This window comes from Neoarius graeffei, chromosome 4 (genome assembly GCF_027579695.1).
Source record: "Neoarius graeffei isolate fNeoGra1 chromosome 4, fNeoGra1.pri, whole genome shotgun sequence".
Classification (NCBI taxonomy): domain Eukaryota; kingdom Metazoa; phylum Chordata; class Actinopteri; order Siluriformes; family Ariidae; genus Neoarius; species Neoarius graeffei.
The window spans coordinates 36,379,373-36,403,844 of record NC_083572.1 but is presented as its reverse complement, the minus strand read 5'-3'; the positions used below and the strand labels follow the sequence as shown (position 1 = coordinate 36,403,844).

Genomic DNA, 24,472 nt, shown 5'->3' with positions numbered 1-24,472 from the left:
GGAGGGTGCGCACTCCGGCCCTGCACAGCTCACACAGCGCGCGAGTGAAGTGCACAAGCCACGATTCGGGACTGAGCCGCTGTGTGTGCAATCCCAGCGCAGATCACTTACCACTCGCAAGTGGAAGGATGGCAAGCCTAAAGACAATCGTTTGTGTTTTTTTTTGTTACATAGTCAAGAGAGGTGTCGGATCACTGGATCCAGTGTAAATAGCTGCCGGAGCCAACGCCCGAGGTTCCGGAGCACGCTCCGGCTTGCTCCCCCTCAAATTAAGCGCTGTTTGTAGGACACTGCCTCTGATCTGTCCTACAGTCTACCAACAGCAAAGGAACACAATGCTAGCTAATGTCGTTAGCTAATAGCTACTACAGAAGAGCAAAGAGGTTACAATGGGTTATTTTAGCCTATTTGGTTACACACTCGCCGCCACAGAATGTTAACAGCAATGTAATGCCTTTTCTGGCTAATTTTATTCGTCTTACCTCCAACAAAGTGGTCACTGCACAAGCGTTGGTATGCCGAGGGCTGCCAATCTGTTAATGGCCGCTATCCATCTTCTCCGTCGGGATCCGATAAAATGATAACCCTTGCCTTGTTTGTTGATGGTTACTACATCCAGGTGCACAACAATATAGTGGCATGATGGAAGTCTTGCTGAAAATAAACACTTTCTTTGCTGCCGTTCCTCAATGTTGGCTGTGGTAAACTACTGGTAGTACATGTCCAAAATGGCGGCCGCGTTTATCGTGACGTCACGTGAAAAGGGTCCATAGAAAATGGATGGAGGGAGAGAAAAATGTACTCTAATAAGTACATAATTGAATATTTTAATTATGTGTTTTAGTGGTGCCTCTACATTAGGGTCCTCGGGCCCAACAGAGATTATACAGTGGCGCAAAAAAGTATTTAGTCAGCCACCAATTGTGCAAGTTCTCCCACTTAAAAAGATGAGAGAGGCCTGTAATTTTCATCATAGGTACACTTCAATTATGAGAGACAGAATGGGGGGAAATAATCCAGGAAATCACATTGTAGGATTTTTAATGAATTAATTGGTAAATTTCTCTGCAAAATAAATATTTGGTGGTAACTTCTTCTTTAAGAGGCTCCTCTGTCCTCCACTCGTTACCTGTATTAATGGCACCTGTTTGAACTCATTATCAGTATAAAAGACACCTGTCCACAACCTCAAACAGTCACACTCCAAACTCCACTATGGCCAAGACCAAAGAGCTGTCAAAGGACACCAGAAACAAAATTGTAGACCTGCACCAGGCTGGGAAGACTGAATCTGCAATAGGTAAGCAGCTTGGTGTGAAGAAATCAACTGTGGGAGCAATTATTAGAAAATGGAAGACATACAAGACGACTGATAATCTCCCTCGATCTGGGGCTCCACACAAGATCTCACCCCGTGGGGTCAAAATGATCACAAGAACGGTGAGCAAAAATCCCAGAACCACACAGGGGGACCTAGTGAATGACCTGCAGAGAGCTGGGACCAAAGTAACAAAGGCTACCATCAGTAACACACTACGCCGCCAGGGACTCAAATCCTGCAGTGCCAGACGTGTCCCCCTGCTTAAGCCAGTACATGTCCAGGCCCGTCTGAAGTTTGCTAGAGAGCATTTGGATGATCCAGAAGAGGATTGGGAGAATGTCAGATGAAACCAAAATAGAACTTTTTGGTAAAAACTCAACTTGTCCTGTTTGGAGGAGAAAGAATGCTGAGTTGCATCCAAAGAACACCATACCTACTGTGAAGCATGGGGGTGGAAACATCATGCTTTGGGGCTGTTTTTCTGCAAAGGGACCAGGACAACTGATCCGTGTAAAGGAAAGAATGAATGGGGCCATGTATCATGAGATTTTGAGTGAAAACCTCCTTCCATCAGCAAGGGCATCGAAGATGAAACATGGCTGGGTCTTTCAGCATGACAATGATCCCAAACACACTGCCCGGGCAACGAAGGAGTGGCTTCGTAAGAAGCATTTCAAGGTCCTGGAGTGGCCTAGCCAGTCTCCAGATCTCAACCCCATAGAAAATCTTTGGAGGGAGGTGAAAGTCCGTGTTGCCCAGTGACAGCCCCAAAACATCACTGCTCTAGAGGAGATCTGCATGGAGGAATGGGCCAAAATACCAGCAACGGTGTGTGAAAACCTTGTGAAAACTTACAGAAAACGTTTGACCTTTGTCATTGCCAACAAAGGGTATATAACAAAGTATTGAGATGAACTTTTGTTATTGACCAAATACTTATTTTCCACCATAATTTGCAAATAAATTCTTTAAAAATCAGACAATGTGATTTTCTGGATTTTTTTTTTCTCATTTTGTCTCTCAGTTGAGGTATACCTATGATGAAAATTACAGGCCTCTCTCATCTTTTTAAGTGGGAGAACTTGCACAATTGGTGACTGACTAAATACTTTTTTGCCCCACTGTATTGGAGAGAAAAGAGACACAAAGCTTCATTTTTATTTGTTTTTGCATAACAAACATTTTCTGATGTGTTTCGCTGCTGATCTTTCAAAGATGCCAGCAAGCCATGAGGCTTTGGAAAGGAGTGTGTGTGTGTGTGTGTGTGTGTGAGAGAGAGATTTTTGTATGAAATGATCTGATATTCACTTTGAATGCTAATTTGTTTTGTGTCTTACTTTCTCCATGTGTCATATGTGCAGCAGCAGGCAGCTTAATGTGAGAGCTGCTAAGTGGAAGAGAATAGTTAAGGTTTATTTCAAAGTTTAGTCATCCGTGGACAGTTATGTTGTTTTATCAGAATGGTGTCGCTGAATTTAACTGAGCTACTAAGAGTAACCAGAGCAGGGGTTCGGATAATATATATGCAGTATGTATGATAGAAGACCAGGTATACTCTGTCACAGAGGCTTTATTGTGAAAAGTCGTGTTCGTCATCAAAGAACTGAACATCTCTGGAGGATGTGAGCAGGGTTGTGTGGTTCTCAGTACTTTGCCCACAATAAGATAAGTGACTCCTCCATCTAGTGTTCACCAAGGAGAAAAACCTTTTATACATTCATATAATGTTTATTACACATACAGTGCAGACATTACAGGAAGACAAAAGAGTTATGAGCTTTCAAAAAAGATTATTTTAATTTTGCAAATTAATATATTTGTGCAAAAAATAGAGCTACTTACTGTATTTTTACTATTTACTGTTTGATATCAAATGAATTAAGAAGGCAAGGAATTCCACTAATTAACTTTTGACGAGGCAACGCCTGTTAACTGACTACCTCATGAAGCTGGTTAAGATAATACCAATAGTGTGCAAAGCATCATCATGTGCCATGTGTTATTTCATAGTTTTGATGTCTTCAGTATTGTTCTACAATGTAGAAAAGAGTCAAAATATTCTGATTCCCACAATATACAGTTTCAGTATTATATATGTGGGTTTAATACACTCAGATAATGACATGCCCTTCCTCAGGACAATTCAACAGTGTAATTACTCCAGTCAGAACAGAGAGGCTCATGGGTCCACAGTCATTGTGGAATTCTGGTATGAGGATTGAGCCAAGCCTTGTCTTTAGTGCACTGGCTATTGAGGAATATGGAATTGTACCATGAGGGTACAAAGATTTCTTTATGATAAAAACAACATAAATTCTCACCAGAAGGAAACACTTTAAGCAGAAGAATTATAAAAATGTGATAATTTGATGATTATTTCTTTTATTGGCAGCACTGTGACACATGTGCAGTTTTACATGTTCACCCCACTTGGGTTCTTCAGTTTCTTCCCACCTCCAAAAAACATACATGTCAACCTTTGGTCAATCAAACCTGTATAACCAAAATCCGTATTTCCCTTATAAAATCTGCATAAGATGCAAATTAAAATAATTTACCTAAAATTTGAATGATAATCAACAATGATATATCCCAGTTACTTTTTATTCAATATTAATAACAATAAACCTTCAGAATGAATACAAAGCTCCAATGTTTGACAAAAACACAAAGTGTTATCAGCGTAGTTACGAAGGAAATACTTCGTTGTTTGGAGACAGGTTTCACCGAGCGGCTATTATGCGCGAGACTTCATATTAGCCACAAAGTCAGGAAAATCTGTTCGTAAAATTACGTTATAATGACCAAATACAATGAAAAGTATTTTTCCAGTCTCACCTGTGAAAGGTAATCCCATGTGATCTCGTTTGGACGGTAAACCTGTTGGTACAGTTAAACGCAGCACATGAATGAGGCATCTTTATTCTCGGGTGAGGATGACGTGTGATTCTACGCAGAAGCCGGCGTCTATGACTTCACGGTTGGCGGGATTCTCGCAGTGCGGTGTGCGCATGATCAAAAGTGGAACGAAGTCTCGCTACCACAAGATAACGCGCGATTTCATAAGACTCTTTACTGGCTGTCTGTGGTGTACAGTACGTTTGTAAATGTTATGCGTTCTTTTATCATCGTGGGAATTGATTATAGCTCTAAATAAATATTGAAGTTTTTTTTAAAGAATCCGTATAACTTTATTTATACGCCCGTATACTAAGTTTATTGAATCAAATCCGTATAAAATACGGACATTCCGTATAGGTTGACATGTATGAAAAAAACAAGACTGTAGGAAATTTGCTGGGATAAAATGGCCCTAGGTGTGAATGAGTGTGTGAAATGGTTTGTACATGGTGCTCTGCGAAGGACTGACATCCCATTCAGGGTTTATTCCCACATTATGCCCAGGAGATTCCAGTACAGGCTCCATAATCACCATGACCCTGACCAGCATATAATGGTTACCAAAGAATGAATTCTGTCTCCTCATCATTTAACATGTGGCAACAACACAATCCCTTGATAAATCTTCAGAGAGAAAGAGAGATTCCTGCCAAAAATTCATGCCAGAAATCATCAGCAGAACTGCCTACAACATAAACAAAACTGTGTGAAAGTTTTTGTACAGTGCAGTTGGATTTCCTGTCACTGTGGGCCGCAGAGCACAGTAGTATAGTGCAGAGTCTGATACAGCAGCAGAGGAGATGAGCAGATCCACTTGGTTATTTCCTTCAACTTTAGCAGACATTCTTGGGGGACGGTTGGAACTTAGACCTCCACTTGGAACAATATAAAGAAGGAACTCAGGTGTAGATTTTGGATATTGTCCCATTGCAGGTTGTTTGGTGTCAAACTTGTTTTGTATTTGCAGGACAGAGTAACATCACCACCTTCATGGGTGAAAAGTGACTCTATTGACTCTGCCATGGAGTCACCGGTCATAGAAAGGAGAATATAATGTTTTTAACCTTTACATAATCAAGACAGAACTACATAAGTCAGACCCACATTCTGCTGTTTTTTAACACCACACAGACTAATTAATCACTAATTCAACACTTAAAATTTCTGAAGTCACAGAAAAATGTTAACTCACCGAGTGAGAGCCACAGACACATGAATATAACAGTGAACATGACGAATGGTCTCAGCTGAATGAGAATATTCTTTCTGTGTTCTGATATATTCAGATCATAAAGGTTCATGAAGCTCCGCCCCACAGCACCACATGACAGTGTCACCAATGTCATTGACTGATTGATGATTCTTACTGAATAATCCTGGCTTTACATTCAACCTCATATATGGAACCTGATTTAACCACATTGTAAGCAAATGCAAACTGGAAGCAGGGACAGCTAATAGTCAAAACTATGCAGTGCAAATAATTTACTTTGAGAATAAATTAATCTTCAATAATTACATCAGGATTTTAAAAAATTAGGTTTACGTTAGACAGTTGTGGTGAACCTTTGGCAATGTTGCTGCAAATTTGTGGCAAGGTCGTATTTTCACATGCAAATTAATTATGTGGCAAACCTCTGGTGCACTTGTGGCTAACTTTGTGGAAAACTTACAGCAAACAATTGATCCCAAATTCAATTTTTTTGCCACAGGTTTGCTAGAATGTTTGCTGTTTGCAGTAAATTTGCTGGCTGTGAGATGAGTGCTCAGGGACTGTGTACAAAGTGCAACACTGAAAAGATTTATGACAAAGATATTCAACAACTTCACTCAGTGCGTTTACATGCACATAGAGAGAATCGAATTTCTGCCGTTGCTCGACTGAAATCGAAGTTCAAAATGCCATGTATACACCTTAATTCGGCTGAAATTGAACCGAACTTGATTTCTCGGAATCGAGCTACACGACCTAGATTATGCGATTTCTGCCGAGCTACTTAGTGCATGTATACCCTATTGAGCTACGTATTTGAGCAACTTACTTCAGCACTGCCCCTTCCGGAAGTGACGAGTGACGAGACCACAAGGGAAACACAACAGCCTCGGTCGGCATGACAACGGCATGAATCTTTTCTTTTTGTGGCATTGTTTGCACTGTTAAAATTTAGCTCACTTACTGTATCACCAAATACATCTGTACAGCTCTTGCATAGCTGTGAATTGTGTACATAAACAAGTCATTGTATTTGTGTGTATATATGTCCAACATCTGAAGAATGTCAATAAAAACAAAACAATTGAACTTTGTGTGTTTATTAAGACATAAGTTAAATTGTAAGCAAAAAAAAAAAATTTTTTTGTAAGCAAAAAATGGACTTTAGAAAAATATTATTGTGCAAAATAAGTTGTCTTACAAAACAGTGGTCTGCGCCGGACAGTTTGTAGCCATACAGTCTGTTAGAGCAAGCCTAACAGCTTGAGCACGGAACTGCTAGTGTTGCCAGATTGGGGGTTTTAAGTGCATTTTAGCGGATTTGAACATGTTTTGGGCTAGAATACGTCAGCAGTATCTGGCAACACTATAGCTCTTCTTCATGACGACAACCGGAAGTGTACCAACACTATGGGGCGTGTAGCGCCACATGTGGCTCGGGTGCACAATGCACCTTGCATAATAGCCCGATTTCACTTGTGCATGTAGGATTGGATTTCTCTGGCACCCCTGCTGGGACCCTTTGCTTGATTACCGACAGCAGCTCGATTTGGACGTGCATGTAAACGTACTGACTCTTACACAGTGTAGAGTCACCAACATCATTATTACAGAAAATATTAAATAAACACAATTATATCAACAACACAAAAAGCAAACTAGTGGAAGAAAAAAAAATAATTTGTTTGCTGCAAACTAATCACAAGTTTGCTGCAAACATTTTGCATTTATACAAATCGCCACATGTATGAAAGAGTATCTGCATTGTGCCAAGTTATTTCAATGATTTTCCTCAAATAAATAATAATTTCCTCTGATTTTATTCAGTAAAGTTAATATAGCATACTTAAGTAGCACAATAGTGAAACTGTGATTGCACAGGTGCAAGCAGAAATCATCGTGTTCCCAAATAGAATAATATAGATATTTAGGCACTGCCTAAAAGTGGAGCTCCTGATGAGTGTATGAGCAAAATATTTACAAGGACACAAAATCAACCTGAATAGAATAATAATGTTATAGCATATGAACCATCAATTTGTGCAGTGTAGTAGATTTCGTGTCAATAAACTGCTGCATTGTCTTGTCACATTGACACCAAAAAAGAGATACACATCACAGTTATGAATACATATTTATTCCTTTCTTTGACACCGCATCCCATGTGCCAGAAACAACATCATGACATTATTATGGTGTGACTCTGCTGGGTGCCTGGTGGACAGCAGGGTACCAGTGCTTTCACTTTATAGCATTACTGTATAGTTATGATCAAATATCAAACTTGATATGTCAAACAGTTTTCTGGTTACATCTTTCAGAGTAATTGGTCCGGGAAGTTTGAATCTGTGAATATATTTCTCACTTTACTGCAGTTCACCCCACGCATGAAATAGAACTTGATTAAACCATGTTAATGAGCCATATTACCCAGTTTATTGTACACACACCTCATTCAAACCCTTGGTTCACAAATGAGTTTAAATTTATCACGTTATAATGTGAAAAGTTTCATGTTTTAACAATATAAATTATCATGTCATAATGTAAAATTTTCATGCAATAACGTGAAAATTTATTGTTATAGCATGAAAGATATATTGTGATAACAATAAATTTTTCACAGCATGATGTGATACTGATTTTTAATTTTTTTTTTCTGGTGTGGCATCAATACACTTCTGTATTTTATACAGTGTCCTTCTTGTGTCAGGAATCTTCTGAACTTTTGCACATGCAAGGAGAAAATAGTCACAGTATTTCAGCTATCTGTTTTAGTCATGAGACACTCAAGTCTTGTCCAAGAGGATCTTAAGCAATGTTTTGAAACACGCACTGACTGTCAAAAGTTGCCCATAAAAACACTTTTGTCTTTGGTTAAACAATCTATTGTGTCATTTTACATACCCTAAAATCAAATCCTGTTTGGAATTAGGAATCATGGGTGAAATTTGGTGTGTAAAAGTCCCTGTAGGGTTTAAGCTCTCCAGTGCTTGAGTTTCACTCCCCTGATGTGATGTATGCCAGGGGTTCTCAACCTTTTCTGCTTTGAGGCCCACCTATTCATACTTGTAACGAGTCAAGGCCCATTAAAAAAGATCCCCAATTATTTTGGCTCATCTATTCTATTAGGATCTAATAATCTATTGTAAAGTGTATTAATGGGATGCAACAAACGAAGTTTAGCGGGGTATATAGAAACAGGTTCTGTCCATCCGTCCAGCTGTCTGTCCATCCGGTGTTGTTGATGGTATCAAAGGCTCAAAGAGAGAGATTTGAGTGCAAGATGTTTTGAAGAAAGTGCACCTTCCTCAGCAGCAGTGAGAACTCACAAGCAACAATACATGCACCACTTCTCGCAGGTCCCAATATTTTCAGATCGGAGCCTGAAACAAAACAAAAGCTGCTCCAAACCAAAGGCTGCTCCAAGATAAAACAAAAGCTGCTCCAAAACAAAAGCTGCTACAAACCAAAAGAAAGGCTTCTCATAACCAAAACAAAGGTGGCTCCAAAACAAAAAAAGCTACTCCAAAAAATAACAAAAACTGCTCCAATACAAAACAAAAGCAACTCTAATACAAAACAAAGACTGCTCTAAAACAAAACAAAAGATGGGGCGAACTAAAACAAAGGCTGCTCCAAACCAAAGGATGCTCAAAAGCAAAACAAAAGCTGCTCCAACACAAAACAAAAGCTGCTCCAAACCAAAACAAAAGCTGTTCCAACACAAAACAAAAGCTGTTCCAACACAAAACAAAGTCTGCTCCAAACAAAAACTGCTCCAAACCAAAGGCTGCTCCAAGATAAAACAAAAGATGCTCCAAGACAAAACAAAAGCTGCTACAAACCAAAACAAAAGCTGGTCCAAACCAAAAGAAAGGCTGCTCATAACCAAAACAAAGGTGGCTCCAAAACAAAAAAAGCTGCTCCAAAAAATAACAAAAACTGCTCCAATACAAAACAAAAGCTGCTCCAATATAAAACAAAGACTGCACCAAAACAAAACAAAAGATGGGGCGAACTAAAACAAAGGCTGCTCCAAACCAAAGGATGATCAAAAGCAAAACAAAAGCTGCTCCAAACCATAACAAAAGCTGCTCCAAACCAAAGGCTGCTCCAAGATGAAACAAAAGCTGCTCCAAACCAAAACAAAAGCTGTTCCAACACAAAACAAAGTCTGCTCCAAACAATAACAAAAGCTGCTCCAAAACAAAAAAAGTCTGCTCCAAAACAAAACAAAAGCTGCTCAAAATTAAAAAGGTGGCTCCAAACCAAAACAAAAGCTGCTCCAAACCAAATCTGCTCTAAAAGAAAACAAAGGTTGCTCCAAACCAAGACCGTCTCCAACCCACAACAAAACAAGCTCAAAAGCAAAACAGAAGCTTCTCCCAACCAAAACAAAAGCTGCTCCAAACCAAAACAAAGGCTGTTCCAAACCACAACGCAACTGTTCCAAATCAAAACAAAAACTGCCCTAAAACAAAACAAAGGTCGCTCCAAACCAAAACCTTCTCCAACACACAACAAAACCTGCTCCAAACCAAAACAAAAGCTGCTCCAAATTTAAAAAAAAAAAAGCTGCTCCAAATCAAAACTAATTTGGCTCAAAACCAAAGTTAAAGCTGCTCCAAATCAAAACTGAGGTGGCTCCAAATCAGAATTAAAGCTACTCTAAATCCAAACAAAAGCTGCTCCAAAACAAACCAAAACCTGCTCCAATACAAAGCAAAAGCTGCTCCAAAGCAAAAGAAAACCTACTCCAAAGCAAAACAAAACCTGCTCAAAAACAAAAAAGATGCTCCAAGCAAAAAAAAAGCTGCTCTGATACAAAACAAAAGGTGCTCCAAAACAAATTAAAAGCTGTTCCAAACCAAAACAAAAGCTGCTCCATAGCAAAACTAAACCTGCTCCAATCCAAAACAAAGGCTGCGCCAAAGCAAAAAAAAAAAACCTTCTCCAAACCAAAACAAAAGCTCTAAGAAAAAACAAAAGCTTCAACACAAAACAAACGCTGCTCCAACACAAACGAAAGTCTGCTCCAAACCAAAACAAAGGCAGCTCCAAACCAAAACAAAGGCAGCTCCAAACCGAAACAAAAGATGCTGCAAACCAAAACAAAGGCAGCTCCAAACAAAAACAAAAGCTGCTCCAAATCAAAACAAAGGCTGCTCTAAAATAAAACAAAGGTCGCTCAAAACCAAAACCTTCTCCAACCCACAACAAAACCTGCTCCAAATCAAAACAAAAGCTGCTCCAACACAGAACAAAAGCTACTCCAATCCAAAACAAAGGCTGTTCCAAACCACAACGAAACTGCTCCAAATTAAAACAAAAGCTGCTCTAAAACTAAACAAAGGTCGCTCCAAACCAAAACCTTCTACAACCCACAACAAAACCTGCTCCAAATCAAAACAAAAGCTGCTTCAAATAAAAAAAGCTGCTCCAAATCAAAACCAAGTTGGCTCTAAACCAAAGTTAAAGCTGCTCCAAATCAATAATGAGGTGGCTCCAAACCAAAATTAAAGCTGCTCCAATTTCCAAAAAAAGCTGCTCCAAATCCAAACAAAAGATGCTCCAAACCAAAACTAAACCTGCTCCAATATAAAACAAAAGCTGCTCCAAAGCAAAACAAAGGCTGCTCCAAACCGAAACAAAAGCTGCTGCAAATCCCAACAAAGGATGCTCCAAACTAAAACAAAACCTGCTCCAACACAAAACAAAAGATGCTCCAAACCAAAACAAAAGATGCTCCAAACCAAAACAAAGGCTGCTCCAAACCAAAACAAAGGCTGCTCCAAACCAAAACAAAAGCTGCTCTAAAACAAAACAAAAGCTGCTCCAAACCAAAACAAAAGCTGCTCCAAAGCAAAACAAAAGCTGCTCCAAACCAAAACAAAAGATGCTCAAAAGCAAAACAAAAGCTGCTCCAAATAAAAAAGGTGGCTCCCAACCAAACCAAAAGCTGCTCCAAATAAAAAAAAGCTGTTCCAAACCACAACGAAACTGCTCCAAGTCACAACAAAAGCTTCTCTAAAATAAAACAGTCGCTCCAAACCAAAACCTTTTCCAACCCACAACAAAACCTGCTCCAAATAAAAACAATAGCTGCTCCAAACCAAAACAAAGGCTGTTCCAAACCAAAACCTGCTCCAATATAAAGCAAAAGCTGTTCCAAACCAAAACAAAAGCTGCTCCAATATAAAACAAAAGCTGCTCCAAATCAAAACAAAAACAGCTCCAAACCAAAACAAAGGCGGCTCCAAACCAATACAAAGGCTGCTTCGAACCAAAACAAAAGGCTGCCCCGAAACAAAACAAAGGCTGCTCCGAACCAAAACAAAGGCTGCTCCAAAGCAAAAACAAAGCTGCTCCAAAGCAAAACAAAAGCTGCTCCAAGACAAAACCAAAGCTGCTCCAAGACAAAACCAAAGCTATTCCAAAGCAAAACAAAAGCTGCTCCAAAGCAAAACAAAAACTGCTCCAAGACAAAACAAAAGCTGTTCCAAACCAAAACTGCTCCAAGACAAAACAAAAGCTGCTCCAAAGCAAAACAAAAGCTGCTCCAAAGCAAAACAAAAGCTGCTCCAAAGCAAAACAAAAGCTGCTCCAAAGCAAAAAAAAAGATGCTCCAAACCAAAACAAAAGATGCTCCAAATAAAAAAGGTGGCTCCCAACCAAACCAGAAGCTGCTCCAAATTAAAAAAAAGGCTGTTCCAAACCACAACGAAACTGCTCCAAATCAAAACAAAAGCTGCTCTAAAATAAAACAGTCGCTCCAAACCAAAACCTTCTCCAACCCACAACAAAACCTGCTCCAAACCAAAACAAAGGCTGTTCCAAACCAAAACCTGCTTCAATATAAAGCAAAAGCTGTTCCAAACCAAAACAAAAGCTGCTCCAAAGCAAAACAAAAGCTGCTCCAAACCCCAACAAAAGCTGCTCCAAACCCCAACAAAAGCTGCTCCAAACCCCAACAAAAGCTGCTCCAAACCCCAAAAAAAGCTGCTCCAAACCAAAACAAAACCTGCTCCAAACCAAAACAAAACCTGCTCCAACACAAAACAAAAGCTGCTCCAAAGCAAAACTAAACCTGCTCCAATCCAAAACCAAGGCTGTTCCAAAGCAAAAGCTGTTCCAAACCAAAACAAAAGCTGCTCCATTACAAAACAAAAGCTGCTCAAAATCAAAACAAAGGTGGCTCCAAACCAATACAAAGGTGGCTCCAAACCAATACAAAGGCTGCTCCGAACCAAAACAAAGGCTGCTCCGAACCAAAACAAAGGCTGCTCCGAACCAAAACAAAGGCTGCTCCGAACCAAAACAAAGGCTGCTCCAAACCAAAACAAAGGCGGCTCCAAACCAATACAAAGGTGGCTCCAAACCAATACAAAGGTGGCTCGGAACCAAAACAAAGGCTGCTCCTAACCAAAACAAAAGATGCTCCAAAGGAAAACAAAGGCTGCTCCAAACCAAAACAAAGGCGGCTCCAAACCAAAACAAAGGCGGCTCCAAACCAATACAAAGGTGGCTCGGAACCAAAACAAAGGCTGCTACTAACCAAAACAAAAGATGCTCCAAAGGAAAACAAAAGATGCTCCAAAGCAAAACAAAAGCTGCTCTAAAGCAAAACAAAAGCTGCTCCAAAGCAAAACAAAGGCTGCTCCAAAGCAAAACAAAGGCTGTTCCAAAGCAAAACAAAGGCTGTTCCAAACCAAAACAAAGGCTGTTCCAAACCAAAACAAAAGCTGCTCCAACACAAAACAAAAGAAGCGCCAAAGCAAAAATAAAACTGCTCCAAAGCAAAACAAAGGTGGCTCCAACACAAAACAAAAGCTGCTCCAAAGCAAAACCTGCTCCAAATCAAAAAAGCTGCTCCAACACAACACAAAACAAAAGCAGCTGCTCCAAAGCAAAACAAAACCTGCACCAAACCAAAAACAAAAGCTGCTCTAACGCAAAACAAAAGCTGCTCCAAAACAAAACAAAGGCTGCTCAAACCAAAACAAAAGCTGCTCCAAACCAAAACAAAACCTGCTCCAAACCAAAACAAAAGCTGCTCCAAACCAAAACAAAAGCTGCTCCAAACCAAAACAAAGGCTGTTCCAAACCAAAACAAAGAATGCTCCAAACCAAAACAAAGGCTGCTCCAAACCAAAACAAAGGCTGCTCCAAAACAAAACAAAACCAGCTCCAAACCAAAACAAAACCAGCTCCAAACCAAAACAAAGGTAGCTCCAAACCAAAACAAAGGCAGCTCCAATACAAAATAAAACAAAAGCTGCTCCAAACCAAACCAAAACAAAACCTGCTCCAAACCAAAACAAAACCGGCTCCAAACCAAAACAAAGGCAGCTCCAATACAAAATAAAACAAAAGCTGCTCCAAACCAAAACAAAACCTGCTTCAAACCAAAACAAAGGCAGCTCCAAACCAAAACAAAGGCAGCTCCAATACAAAATAAAACAAAAGCTGCTCCAAACCAAAACAAAAGCTGCTCCAAACCAAAACAAAGGCGGCTCCAAACCAAAACAAAGGCGGCTCCAAACCAAAACAAAGGCTGCTCCAAACCAAAAGAAAGGCTGCTCCAAACCAAAACAAAAGCTGCTCCAAACCAAAACAAAACCTGCTCCAAACCAAAACAAAGGCGGCTCCAAACCAAAACAAAGGCTGCTCCAAACCAAAACAAAAGCTGCTCCAAACCAAAACAAAAGCTGCTCCAATACAAAACAAAAGCTGCTCCAAACCAAAACAAAGGCGGCTCCAAACCAAAACAAAGGCTGCTCCAAACCAAAACAAAAGCTGCTCCAAACCAAAACAAAGGATGGTCCAAACCAAAACAAAAGATGCTCCAAAGCAAAACAAAGGCAGCTCCAAACCAAAACAAAAGCTGCTCCAAACCAAAACAAAAGCTGCTCCAAACCAAAACAAAGGTGGCTCCAAACCAAAACAAAAGCTGCTCCAAACCAAAACAAAGGCTGCTCCAAACCAAAACAAAAGCTGCTCCAAACCAAAACAAAGGCTGCGCCAAACCAAAACAAAGGCTGCTCCAAACCAAAACAAAACCGGCTCCAAACCAAAACAAAACCAGCTCCAAACCAAAACAAAGGTGGCTCAAAACAAAAACAAAGGCGGCTACAAACCAAAACAAAGGCGGCTACAAACCAAAACAAAGGCTGCTCCAAACCAAAACAAAGGCTGCTCCAAACCAAAACAAAGGCGGCTCCAAATAAAAAAAGGCTGTTCCAAACCAAAACGAAAGCTGCTCCAAATAAAAAAAGGCTGTTCCAAACCACAACGAAACAGCTCCAAATTAAAACAAAAGCTGCTCTAAAATAAAACAAAGGTCGCTCCAAACCAAAACCTGCTCCAAATCAAAACAAAAGCTGCTCCAAACCAAAAGAAAGGCTGCTCATAACCAAAACAAAGGTGGCTCCAAAACAAAACAAAGGCGGCTCCAAACCAATACAAAGGTGGCTCGGAACCAAAACAAAGGCTGCTACTAACCAAAACAAAAGATGCTCCAAAGGAAAACAAAAGATGCTCCAAAGCAAAACAAAAGCTGCTCTAAAGCAAAACAAAAGCTGCTCCAAAGCAAAACAAAGGCTGCTCCAAAGCAAAACAAAGGCTGTTCCAAAGCAAAACAAAGGCTGTTCCAAACCAAAACAAAGGCTGTTCCAAACCAAAACAAAAGCTGCTCCAACACAAAACAAAAGAAGCGCCAAAGCAAAAATAAAACTGCTCCAAAGCAAAACAAAGGTGGCTCCAACACAAAACAAAAGCTGCTCCAAAGCAAAACCTGCTCCAAATCAAAACAAAAGCTGCTCCAACACAACACAAAACAAAAGCAGCTGCTCCAAAGCAAAACAAAACCTGCACCAAACCAAAAACAAAAGCTGCTCTAACGCAAAACAAAAGCTGCTCCAAAACAAAACAAAGGCTGCTCAAACCAAAACAAAACCTGCTCCAAACCAAAACAAAAGCTGCTCCAAACCAAAACAAAAGCTGCTCCAAACCAAAACAAAGGCTGTTCCAAACCAAAACAAAGAATGCTCCAAACCAAAACAAAGGCTGCTCCAAACCAAAACAAAGGCTGCTCCAAAACAAAACAAAACCAGCTCCAAACCAAAACAAAACCAGCTCCAAACCAAAACAAAGGTAGCTCCAAACCAAAACAAAGGCAGCTCCAATACAAAATAAAACAAAAGCTGCTCCAAACCAAACCAAAACAAAACCTGCTCCAAACCAAAACAAAACCGGCTCCAAACCAAAACAAAGGCAGCTCCAAACCAAAACAAAGGCAGCTCCAATACAAAATAAAACAAAAGCTGCTCCAAACCAAAACAAAACCTGCTTCAAACCAAAACAAAGGCAGCTCCAAACCAAAACAAAGGCAGCTCCAATACAAAATAAAACAAAAGCTGCTCCAAACCAAAACAAAGGCGGCTCCAAACCAAAACAAAGGCGGCTCCAAACCAAAACAAAGGCTGCTCCAAACCAAAAGAAAGGCTGCTCCAAACCAAAACAAAAGCTGCTCCAAACCAAAACAAAACCTGCTCCAAACCAAAACAAAGGCGGCTCCAAACCAAAACAAAGGCTGCTCCAAACCAAAACAAAAGCTGCTCCAAACCAAAACAAAAGCTGCTCCAATACAAAACAAAAGCTGCTCCAAACCAAAACAAAGGCGGCTCCAAACCAAAACAAAGGCTGCTCCAAACCAAAACAAAAGCTGCTCCAAACCAAAACAAAGGATGGTCCAAACCAAAACAAAAGATGCTCCAAAGCAAAACAAAGGCAGCTCCAAACCAAAACAAAAGCTGCTCCAAACCAAAACAAAAGCTGCTCCAAACCAAAACAAAGGTGGCTCCAAACCAAAACAAAAGCTGCTCCAAACCAAAACAAAGGCTGCTCCAAACCAAAACAAAGGCTGCTCCAAACCAAAACAAAAGCTGCTCCAAACCAAAACAAAACCTGCTCCAAACCAAAACAAAGGTGGCTCCAAACCAAAACAAAAGCTGCTCCAAACCAAAACAAAGGCTGCGCCAAACCAAAACAAAGGCTGCTCCAAACCAAAACAAAACCGGCTCCAAACCAAAACAAAACCAGCTCCAAACCAAAACAAAGGTGGCTCAAAACCAAAACAAAGGCGGCTACAAACCAAAACAAAGGCTGCTCCAAACCAAAACAAAGGCTGCTCCAAACCAAAACAAAGGCGGCTCCAAATAAAAAAAGGCTGTTCCAAACCAAAACAAAAGCTGCTCCAAATAAAAAAAGGCTGTTCCAAACCACAACGAAACAGCTCCAAATTAAAACAAAAGCTGCTCTAAAATAAAACAAAGGTCGCTCCAAACCAAAACCTGCTCCAAATCAAAACAAAAGCTGCTCCAAACCAAAACAAAAGCTGCTCCAACGCAAAACAAAAGCTGCTCCAAACCAAAACAAAAGATGCTCCAAACCAAAACAAAAGATGCTCCAAACCAAAACAAAGTCTGCTCCAAACCAAAACAAAAGCTGCTCCAAATAAAAAAGGTGGCTCCAAACCAAACCAAAAGCTGCTCCAAATAAAAAAATGCTGTTCCAAACCACAACAAAACTGCTCCAAATCAAAAAAAGAGCTGCTCTAAAATAAAACAGTCACTCCAAACCAATACAAAGGCTGCTCCGAACCAAAACAAAGGCTGCTCCAAACCAAAACAAAGGCTGCTCCAAACCAAAACAAAAGCTGCTCCAAACCAAAACAAAAGCTGCTCCAAACCAAAACAAAACCGGCTCCAAACCAAAACAAAACCGGCTCCAAACCAAAACAAAGGTGGCTCCAAACCAAAACAAAGGCGGCTACAAACCAAAACAAAGGCGGCTACAAACCAAAACAAAAGCTGCTCCAAACCAAAACAAAACCGGCTCCAAACCAAAACAAAACCGGCTCCAAACCAAAAACAAAAGGTGCTCCAATAAAAAACAAAAGCTGCTCAAAACCAAAACAAAGGCGTCTCCAAACCAAAACAAACGCGTCTCCAAACCAAAACAAAGGCGGCTCCAAACCAAAACAAAGGCGGCTCCAAACCAAAACAAAGGCGGCTCCAAACAAAAACAAAGGCTGTTCCAAACCAAAACAAAAGATGCTCCAAACCAAAACAAAGGCGGCTCCAAACCAAAACAAAGTCTGCTCCAAACCAAAACAAAAGCTGCTCCAAATAAAAAAGGTGGCTCCCAACCAAACCAAAAGCTGCCCCAAATAAAAAAAAGGCTGTTCCAAACCACAACAAAACTGCTCCAAATCAAAACAAAAGCTGCTCTAAAATAAAACAGTCGCTCCAAACCAAAACCTTTTCCAACCCACAACAAAACCTGCTTCAAATCAATAAAAAAGCTGCTCCAAACCAAAACAAAGGCTGTTCCAAATACAAACAAAAGCTATTCCAAACCAAAACCTGCTCTAATATAAAGCAAAAGCTGTTCCAAACCAAAACAAAAGCTGCTCCAATACAAAACAAAAGCTGCTCCAAATCAAAACAAAAGCAGCTCCAAACCAAAACAAAGGCGGTTCCGAACCAAAACAAAGGCTGCTCAGAACCAAAACAAAGGCTGCTCCGAACCAAAACAAAGGCTGCTCCGAACCAAAACAAAAGCTGCTCCGAACCAAAACCTGCTCTAATATAGAGCAAAAGTTGTTCCAAACCAAAACAAAAGCTGCTCCAATACAAAACAAAAGCTGCTCCAAATCAAAACAAAAACTGCTCCAAATCAAAACAAAAGCGGCTCCAAACCAAAACAAAGGCGGCTCCAAACCAATACAAAGGCGGCTCCAAACCAATACAAAGGCTGCTCCGAACCAAAACAAAAGATTCTCCAAACCAAAACAAAGGTTGCTCCAAATCAAAACAAAAGCTGCTCCAAACCAAAACAAAAGATGCTCCAAACCAAAACAAAGGCGGCTCCAAACCAATACAAAGGCGGCTCCAAACCAATACAAAGGCTGCTCCGAACCAAAACAAAAGCTGCTCCAAATCAAAACAAAAGATGCTCTAAAATAAAACAGTCGCTCCAAACCAAAACCTTCTCCAACCCACAACAAAACCTGCTCCAAATCAAAACAAAAGCTGCTCCAAACCAAAACAAAAGCTGCTCCAAACCAAAACAAAGGCTGTTCCAAACCAAAACCTGTTCCAAACCAAAACAAAAGCTGCTCCAATACAAAACAAAAGCTGCTCCAAATCAAAACAAAAGCAGCTCCAAACCAAAACAAAGGCTGTTCCAAACCAAAACCTGTTCCAAACCAAAACAAAAGCTGCTCCAATACAAAACAAAAGCTGCTCCAAATCAAAACAAAAGCAGCTCCAAACCAAAACAAAGGTGGCTCCAAACCAAAACAAAGGCGGCTCCAAACCAATACAAAGGCTGCTCCGAACCAAAACAAAGGCTGCTCACAGTTTATTCACAGTTTATTCACAGTTTTGATGCCTTCAGTGAGAATCTATAGTGTACTGTAAATAGTCATGAAAATACAGATAATGCATTGAATGAAATGGTGTGTCCAAACTTTTGGCCTGTACAATACATCTGCAACCCATTTTGAAATAAATTACTTGAAAGAAATACCATATAATCATTGTTTTCAATAATTCATTATCAGGAATTACAGATTCCAACTTACTTGAGATGGGTCAAACAGGGCAGGCCAGCGCTCCTTAATGTCTCGAACACTTGGACACTGGTTGATGATTTCATGCCGTCTGAGGGCGAATGTTGTGCTCATTTTGTCTTTGACTATCTTTTCGTTGTTCTTCTTTTTTGACTCGATGATTAGCTCTTCCCTCACTTTCTCTAAGGTCTGCTCATTTTCACCAGCTGGGTAGGGTGGCAAATAATTGACCTCTGCTCGTTTTGCCTTTTTCACATTTTTGGCAGACTTCTGGTCAGCAGGGTGTTTATGTTTCAGAGCATTACATGTGACATCTGGAATGTCAAGGCCTCTCAGCTTTGTTCTGTAGTTAGCCATTTTGATCTTAATACTATTCTGCCAGCCAATGATCCCTGAAGAACTCCCTGGATCCTTCAGACATGGATGTGCCTTGATAAGTGCTTCAGCCACAGAAAGGCGATTCTGGAGTGATGGATAGGGAGTGTAAGTATAAATGGACTGAGCTAGCTTTTCAAGTATGTCTGACTTGATGTTTGGGGTAGTCAACAGTGTGCTGTCTTTTCTGTAAAGTTCATTCGCTTTTTCAATAACCATTTCAGTTTCAACTGAGAATTGTGGAATAGTGAATTCCGTTGGCCATTGCTTCCTTTGTAGGCTGCTGTTTGGTGACATGGTGGCTGAGCTTGCAGATGATGAATGATATGGGTCAGACGAGACAGAGGAGGAGAAACTTTCAGCATCACTTTCATTGTGCACTGGGTACAGGTTTATCACAACTGGCTCAAGTTTCATGACCTTAATTGTGGCTTTGTGCTTGATTGCTGCAGTAGAGTGAAGCATAAGAAAATCCTCGAAATACTGCAGACTGAACTCCTTGGGTATACCAAATGTCTCTTTAACAGCCATGTTCAGTTCCTCTATGGTTTCTGGTATAGATGGAAGGGAGAGTTTTTCAATTCTGTGGCCAAAGATGACACGGAGAACTGTGGAGTCCATGGTTGCTGGCCTGGTGAGAAGGAAAAAGTGAAAAAAAAAGAAAAAAGGGTTACACCTCTATTAAGCACCAAAATTACTTAAAACCCCCTGAAAACAAGTGATGTGTGGGCAGCCGTTTTTTTTAGTTCACAAAGTCACCAACAGTTTATCATAGAATCTAAAATATACAACAAATGTAACATTTCAACGTAACCACACGCATTCCATCAAGTCTGTAAGCTGCAAGTGGATAGACATCTTGAAGGCTGTTGTGATGAACAAGACTCACTTCCTTGCAGGTTTCCAACAGAAAAGATCTGAGGTGCTCCAGGTACCAAGCATTGAGTTTCTTAACAATGAAGTAAAGATCGCTTTCCAAAATCAACATCTGTATGATCTCTACAAAGTCTGGGAGTTCTGCTGTAGAACCATACGCCAAGATCATCCCTGCTGAATACCTTGTTCCATGGTATGTCACAGTGTTTGACAACTGTACACTTGTTAGCTGAGGGAACAGTTTCTTTACAGACTCCTGGATGTCTACATGCAGTACTTCCAAAGGCAAAGATGACACTTTACTGGTTACCAGGGCAAGCTTGGCCAAGTTTCTTTGCTAATTGTATGCCATCATCAGTTGATGTTTCGTTGAAAGTGAGAGCAAGACATTCTTGAAATTGCTTGAGAATCTCACAACCCGCTTGAAGAATTTATGTTTGGCCTCAAAGTGCATAGTCCACAGTGCAACTAGAGGGCCAAAGGCTTCTATGAGCGCGGGATAGTGCTCCAAAAATGGTGCTTGGGTGTCAATCTTGCATGAGGGAAAACTTCTTGCAACCTATGACGATGCTCAGAAATTTTATGGTCAAGATAGGCAATGCTTTCAACGGAGTGGAGAGGGGCCACAGAGAGCTCTACAATATCCTTAAGGGTCATAAGAATTTGCCACGCCAGATCATCAGAGGGTATCCTTGAGCCAGTGATCAGAGGCAGTGTCCTTATGAGTGCCCAATTTTCATGAGCATTGCCTCCAATAGTACCACGACTGGCAAAATGTACTGGGATAGACTGAGGGCGGTCAAGATTGTCTGTAAACTTGAATGGAAACTGCTTTATTAAGTTATTAAGTTCTGATAATGTGAAGTATTTGTTCCTAATAAAATAATTCAGACAGTGTGCCAATTCTGAGGGAACAATGCCTTCAAAGAGGTCGTGGAGTACGTCTGGAGGGTAACCTCGAACAACACTGAAGTGACTCAGCTTCTCAGTCAGTGGGCAAGCTTTCTTGACTCCAAAGCTATGAGGCAAGGTGGGGTCATCTTCTACAGTTTTAAGGTGCAAGTTATGGGTTTCCTCTGTCCGAGGTGGGAATTCACCACAGCGTACTTCCTTTTCAGAGTATTCTGCATGGGATCCTAAGCAGAACCTGCAAATGTAATGGCCTGTAAAGTTTTCCACAAGTCCAGCAAGACTGTGTGCCCCTAGATTGTCTGCTGCCACACAATATACAGTCCCTTTTATGTTCTGTCCAGCACAGGCAACAAAAACTCCTTCTTGTTCCAAAACACACAAGTCTTTCAAAAGAGGCTCTAAAACAATGTCATAGCCAAATCTTTTGACATCAACGGCTTTGCAGAGAATAGACAAGTTTGTGGCAGAAAGAGTGGAGCGCAGTCCAGGTGGTACATTTGCCAGGGTCCAATAAACCGCAGTGACTTTGTGTTTTTTATGTGACGTTCCCAGTGGGTTGCAAATCTCAAAATCATCTATATACAAAATTAATGCTATTCTTGGTTCTTCTACGGCAAAAAATGGATTTTGTCTGAAAAATTTCCCGTCTTTAAATGATCGATAGAGTGTGGATGAATTTGTTTTCTTCAAAACCTCATGTGCAATATCTTTATTGGTCAGTATATGCGTCAAAGTCTGAAGAAGGGGCATATATTGAAAGCTGAGATTCTCCTGAGAATCAAGGATGTACTCTTCTGGCTGGACAAATGTAAACTGTGTCTTGAAATACTGTCTTCTCTTATACACAGACCCAAAGGGCCCATCTACTCCCAGTGCCTGATTGCGGGGTGTGACTTGCATAGTTCCTCTACCAGTTCATTAACAAAGTCCTCCTCTGCAGCACAATTATATTTCTTCAAACTTGCATCAACAAGCTGACGAATTAATGGAGCAGAAGCGGTGTATATAAAATTAAGCTCCTCCACCAAATCATCGATACATTTACCAGAAATGTTGTGCACACTTTCCAACTTCAAGAGAAGTGAGCCAATTCGTTGTTGAATTTCATTAGCTATATCCACTGGAGGATTTATACTGATATCATCATGATCATCATCACCTGGAACTAGACCAGTTTCATCTGGTAAAGTCTGGTGTTCACCAATGATATCCAACTTGAAGTCTTCAAGAGAATGAGGGTTATGCTTCCTGCTTTTGTGCACAAAAAATGTTCCATATACGTTTGTCTTAAATGTACATCCAGCAAAAACACACTCTACAGTTACACGACTCTTTAGGTGATTGCCGAGGTGTTGGAAATATTCTTTTTTGGTGGGATATTTAGCAGAGCAAATTACACATGTGAAAGACAGAACTACTCCTGGTCCCTTAGCTTCATCCTCATGATATCTGGACAAGTGTGTGCGGAGGGCACTTAATGTTCTAAAGGAGCATGGACAATCAAAATCAAGACAAGGTACCGAGTTTCCAATTTCAAACGTCCTGTGCTGTAGTCTGTAATGCTGCAGAAGATCTCCTTTTGTTGTTGCTCTGAATCCACAGACTTTACACTGCCATCTCATCTGGCGGCACCTAAAGAAAACAAAAACATTTTAGAGATGAGAAGGGCCTTTCAGTTTCACATTTCTACAGATTAAAATCACCACCATGTGCTATTAATCACCCAGCAATGTAAAATGTTTCTTAATCATCATATAGAACTATGGAGGTAAAGCCCAAAACTACATACACCTAAATTCATGCACACAATTTAAAAGAAACCTTCAGACAACATTAAGTTAAGCCTTCACAATTTAGGCTTACCAGGAAGAGTACATTAATACAACTAGACTGTATTCCCGCAGACATTGTAAAAAAATGGGATTGCTGTTTGTGCCAAAGGTTTTTAGCAGAATTACTCTTATTTTAGAAAAAGTAGCATAATTAGCATGTAAGGATAGTTTGCTTGCACGCTAACTTCTTATTTAGGAAGCACAGAATATGTATCGGACTTTTTAGCATAATTAACAATTTTAACATTTTAGCATACATGCTAACCTAACTTAGCAAAGTGAATTCACCAATGGATAACTAATGAATAACTAATGAATAACTAAAAATTACCATAATTAGCATGTTAACACATATGCTAAACTACCTTACATAAGGAACAATAGATATATCCTGGACTTTTTAGAATATTAAACATGATTAGCATTGCATTGTTAGCATAATAAACATAGTTAACATGCATGCTAAATATGCCATATATGCTATATATGCTAACCTACCTAAGCAAGGTGAAACAAAAATCACAACTGAATATATAACATTTTAGAAAATTAACATAGTTAACATGTATGCTAACCCATTTTAGCTAAGCGAAACAGAATCCACAGTTTATTATTTGACATTTTAGTATATTTTCCAAAATTAGCATGTTAGCATGCATGTTAACTTACCTCAGCTAAGGAGCACTGGCTATATCCTGCTCTTTTTTTTAGCATATTTCACATATTTAACATTGTTGGCATAATGAACATAGTTAAAATACATGCTAACCTACCTTCATTAAGGAGCATGGACAACCAAAATCAACACAAGGTACCGAATTTCCAGTTTCAAGCGTCCTGTGTTGTAGTTTGAAATGCTGCAGAAGATCACCTAAAAAAAATTTTTTTAGATATGAGTAGAGCATTTCAGTTTCACATTTATACAGTTTAAAATCACCACCATGTGCTATTAATTACCCAGCAATGTACAATGTTTTTTAAATGATCATATAACTTAGGGTGACCAGATTTCCCTAGTCTGAAACCGGGACACTTTTGCGCGCGACCATGCTCGTGCACGCACACCTTTTTTTTTACATACACGTGACACTCAGAGAGGTGCTCTTATCATTTTGTTGAAGCGCACATTTATCAACATCTCACATGAAATAAAACAAACAGGCATTTTGTTATCTAGTAGCATAGTGGTATACAGATCAGTTAAATTATGGTCAGACAACAGATTTTGTAATGGCTGAGAATAGGCCAGGCTATGTCCATAGGCCAAATTTAAACTGATTTATTTCACCTGTTTGTGAGAACACCAAGAAGAATGCATATGCACATGTAGGCTATATCTCTAAAACTGTATGCACTATAGCATGAACTTAAAAAGTAGATATGTGACCTCAACATAGCCTAGG

At 40.0% G+C, this 24,472-nt stretch overlaps 1 protein-coding gene across 15 annotated transcripts in view; it reads right to left on the bottom strand.

The window, feature by feature from the left end:
- Positions 1-24,107, bottom strand: part of LOC132884997 (uncharacterized) — a 43,475-nt gene extending 19,368 nt beyond the window's left edge. For 12 of the 15 annotated variants that reach the window (XR_009654523.1, XR_009654526.1, XR_009654532.1 and 9 more), the window contains exons 1-3: positions 23,843-24,014; positions 22,758-22,869; positions 19,087-20,080 (exon numbers count right to left, since the gene is read on the bottom strand). Coding sequence is in view for 4 of the 15 variants with exons in the window: in XM_060919198.1 (XP_060775181.1) it covers positions 19,087-20,070 (984 nt within the window). In the remaining 11 variants the exon portion in view is untranslated. The other 3 variants (XM_060919195.1, XM_060919197.1, XM_060919199.1) reach the window with 3 other exon arrangements.
- Positions 24,108-24,472: the final 365 nt, after the last annotated feature.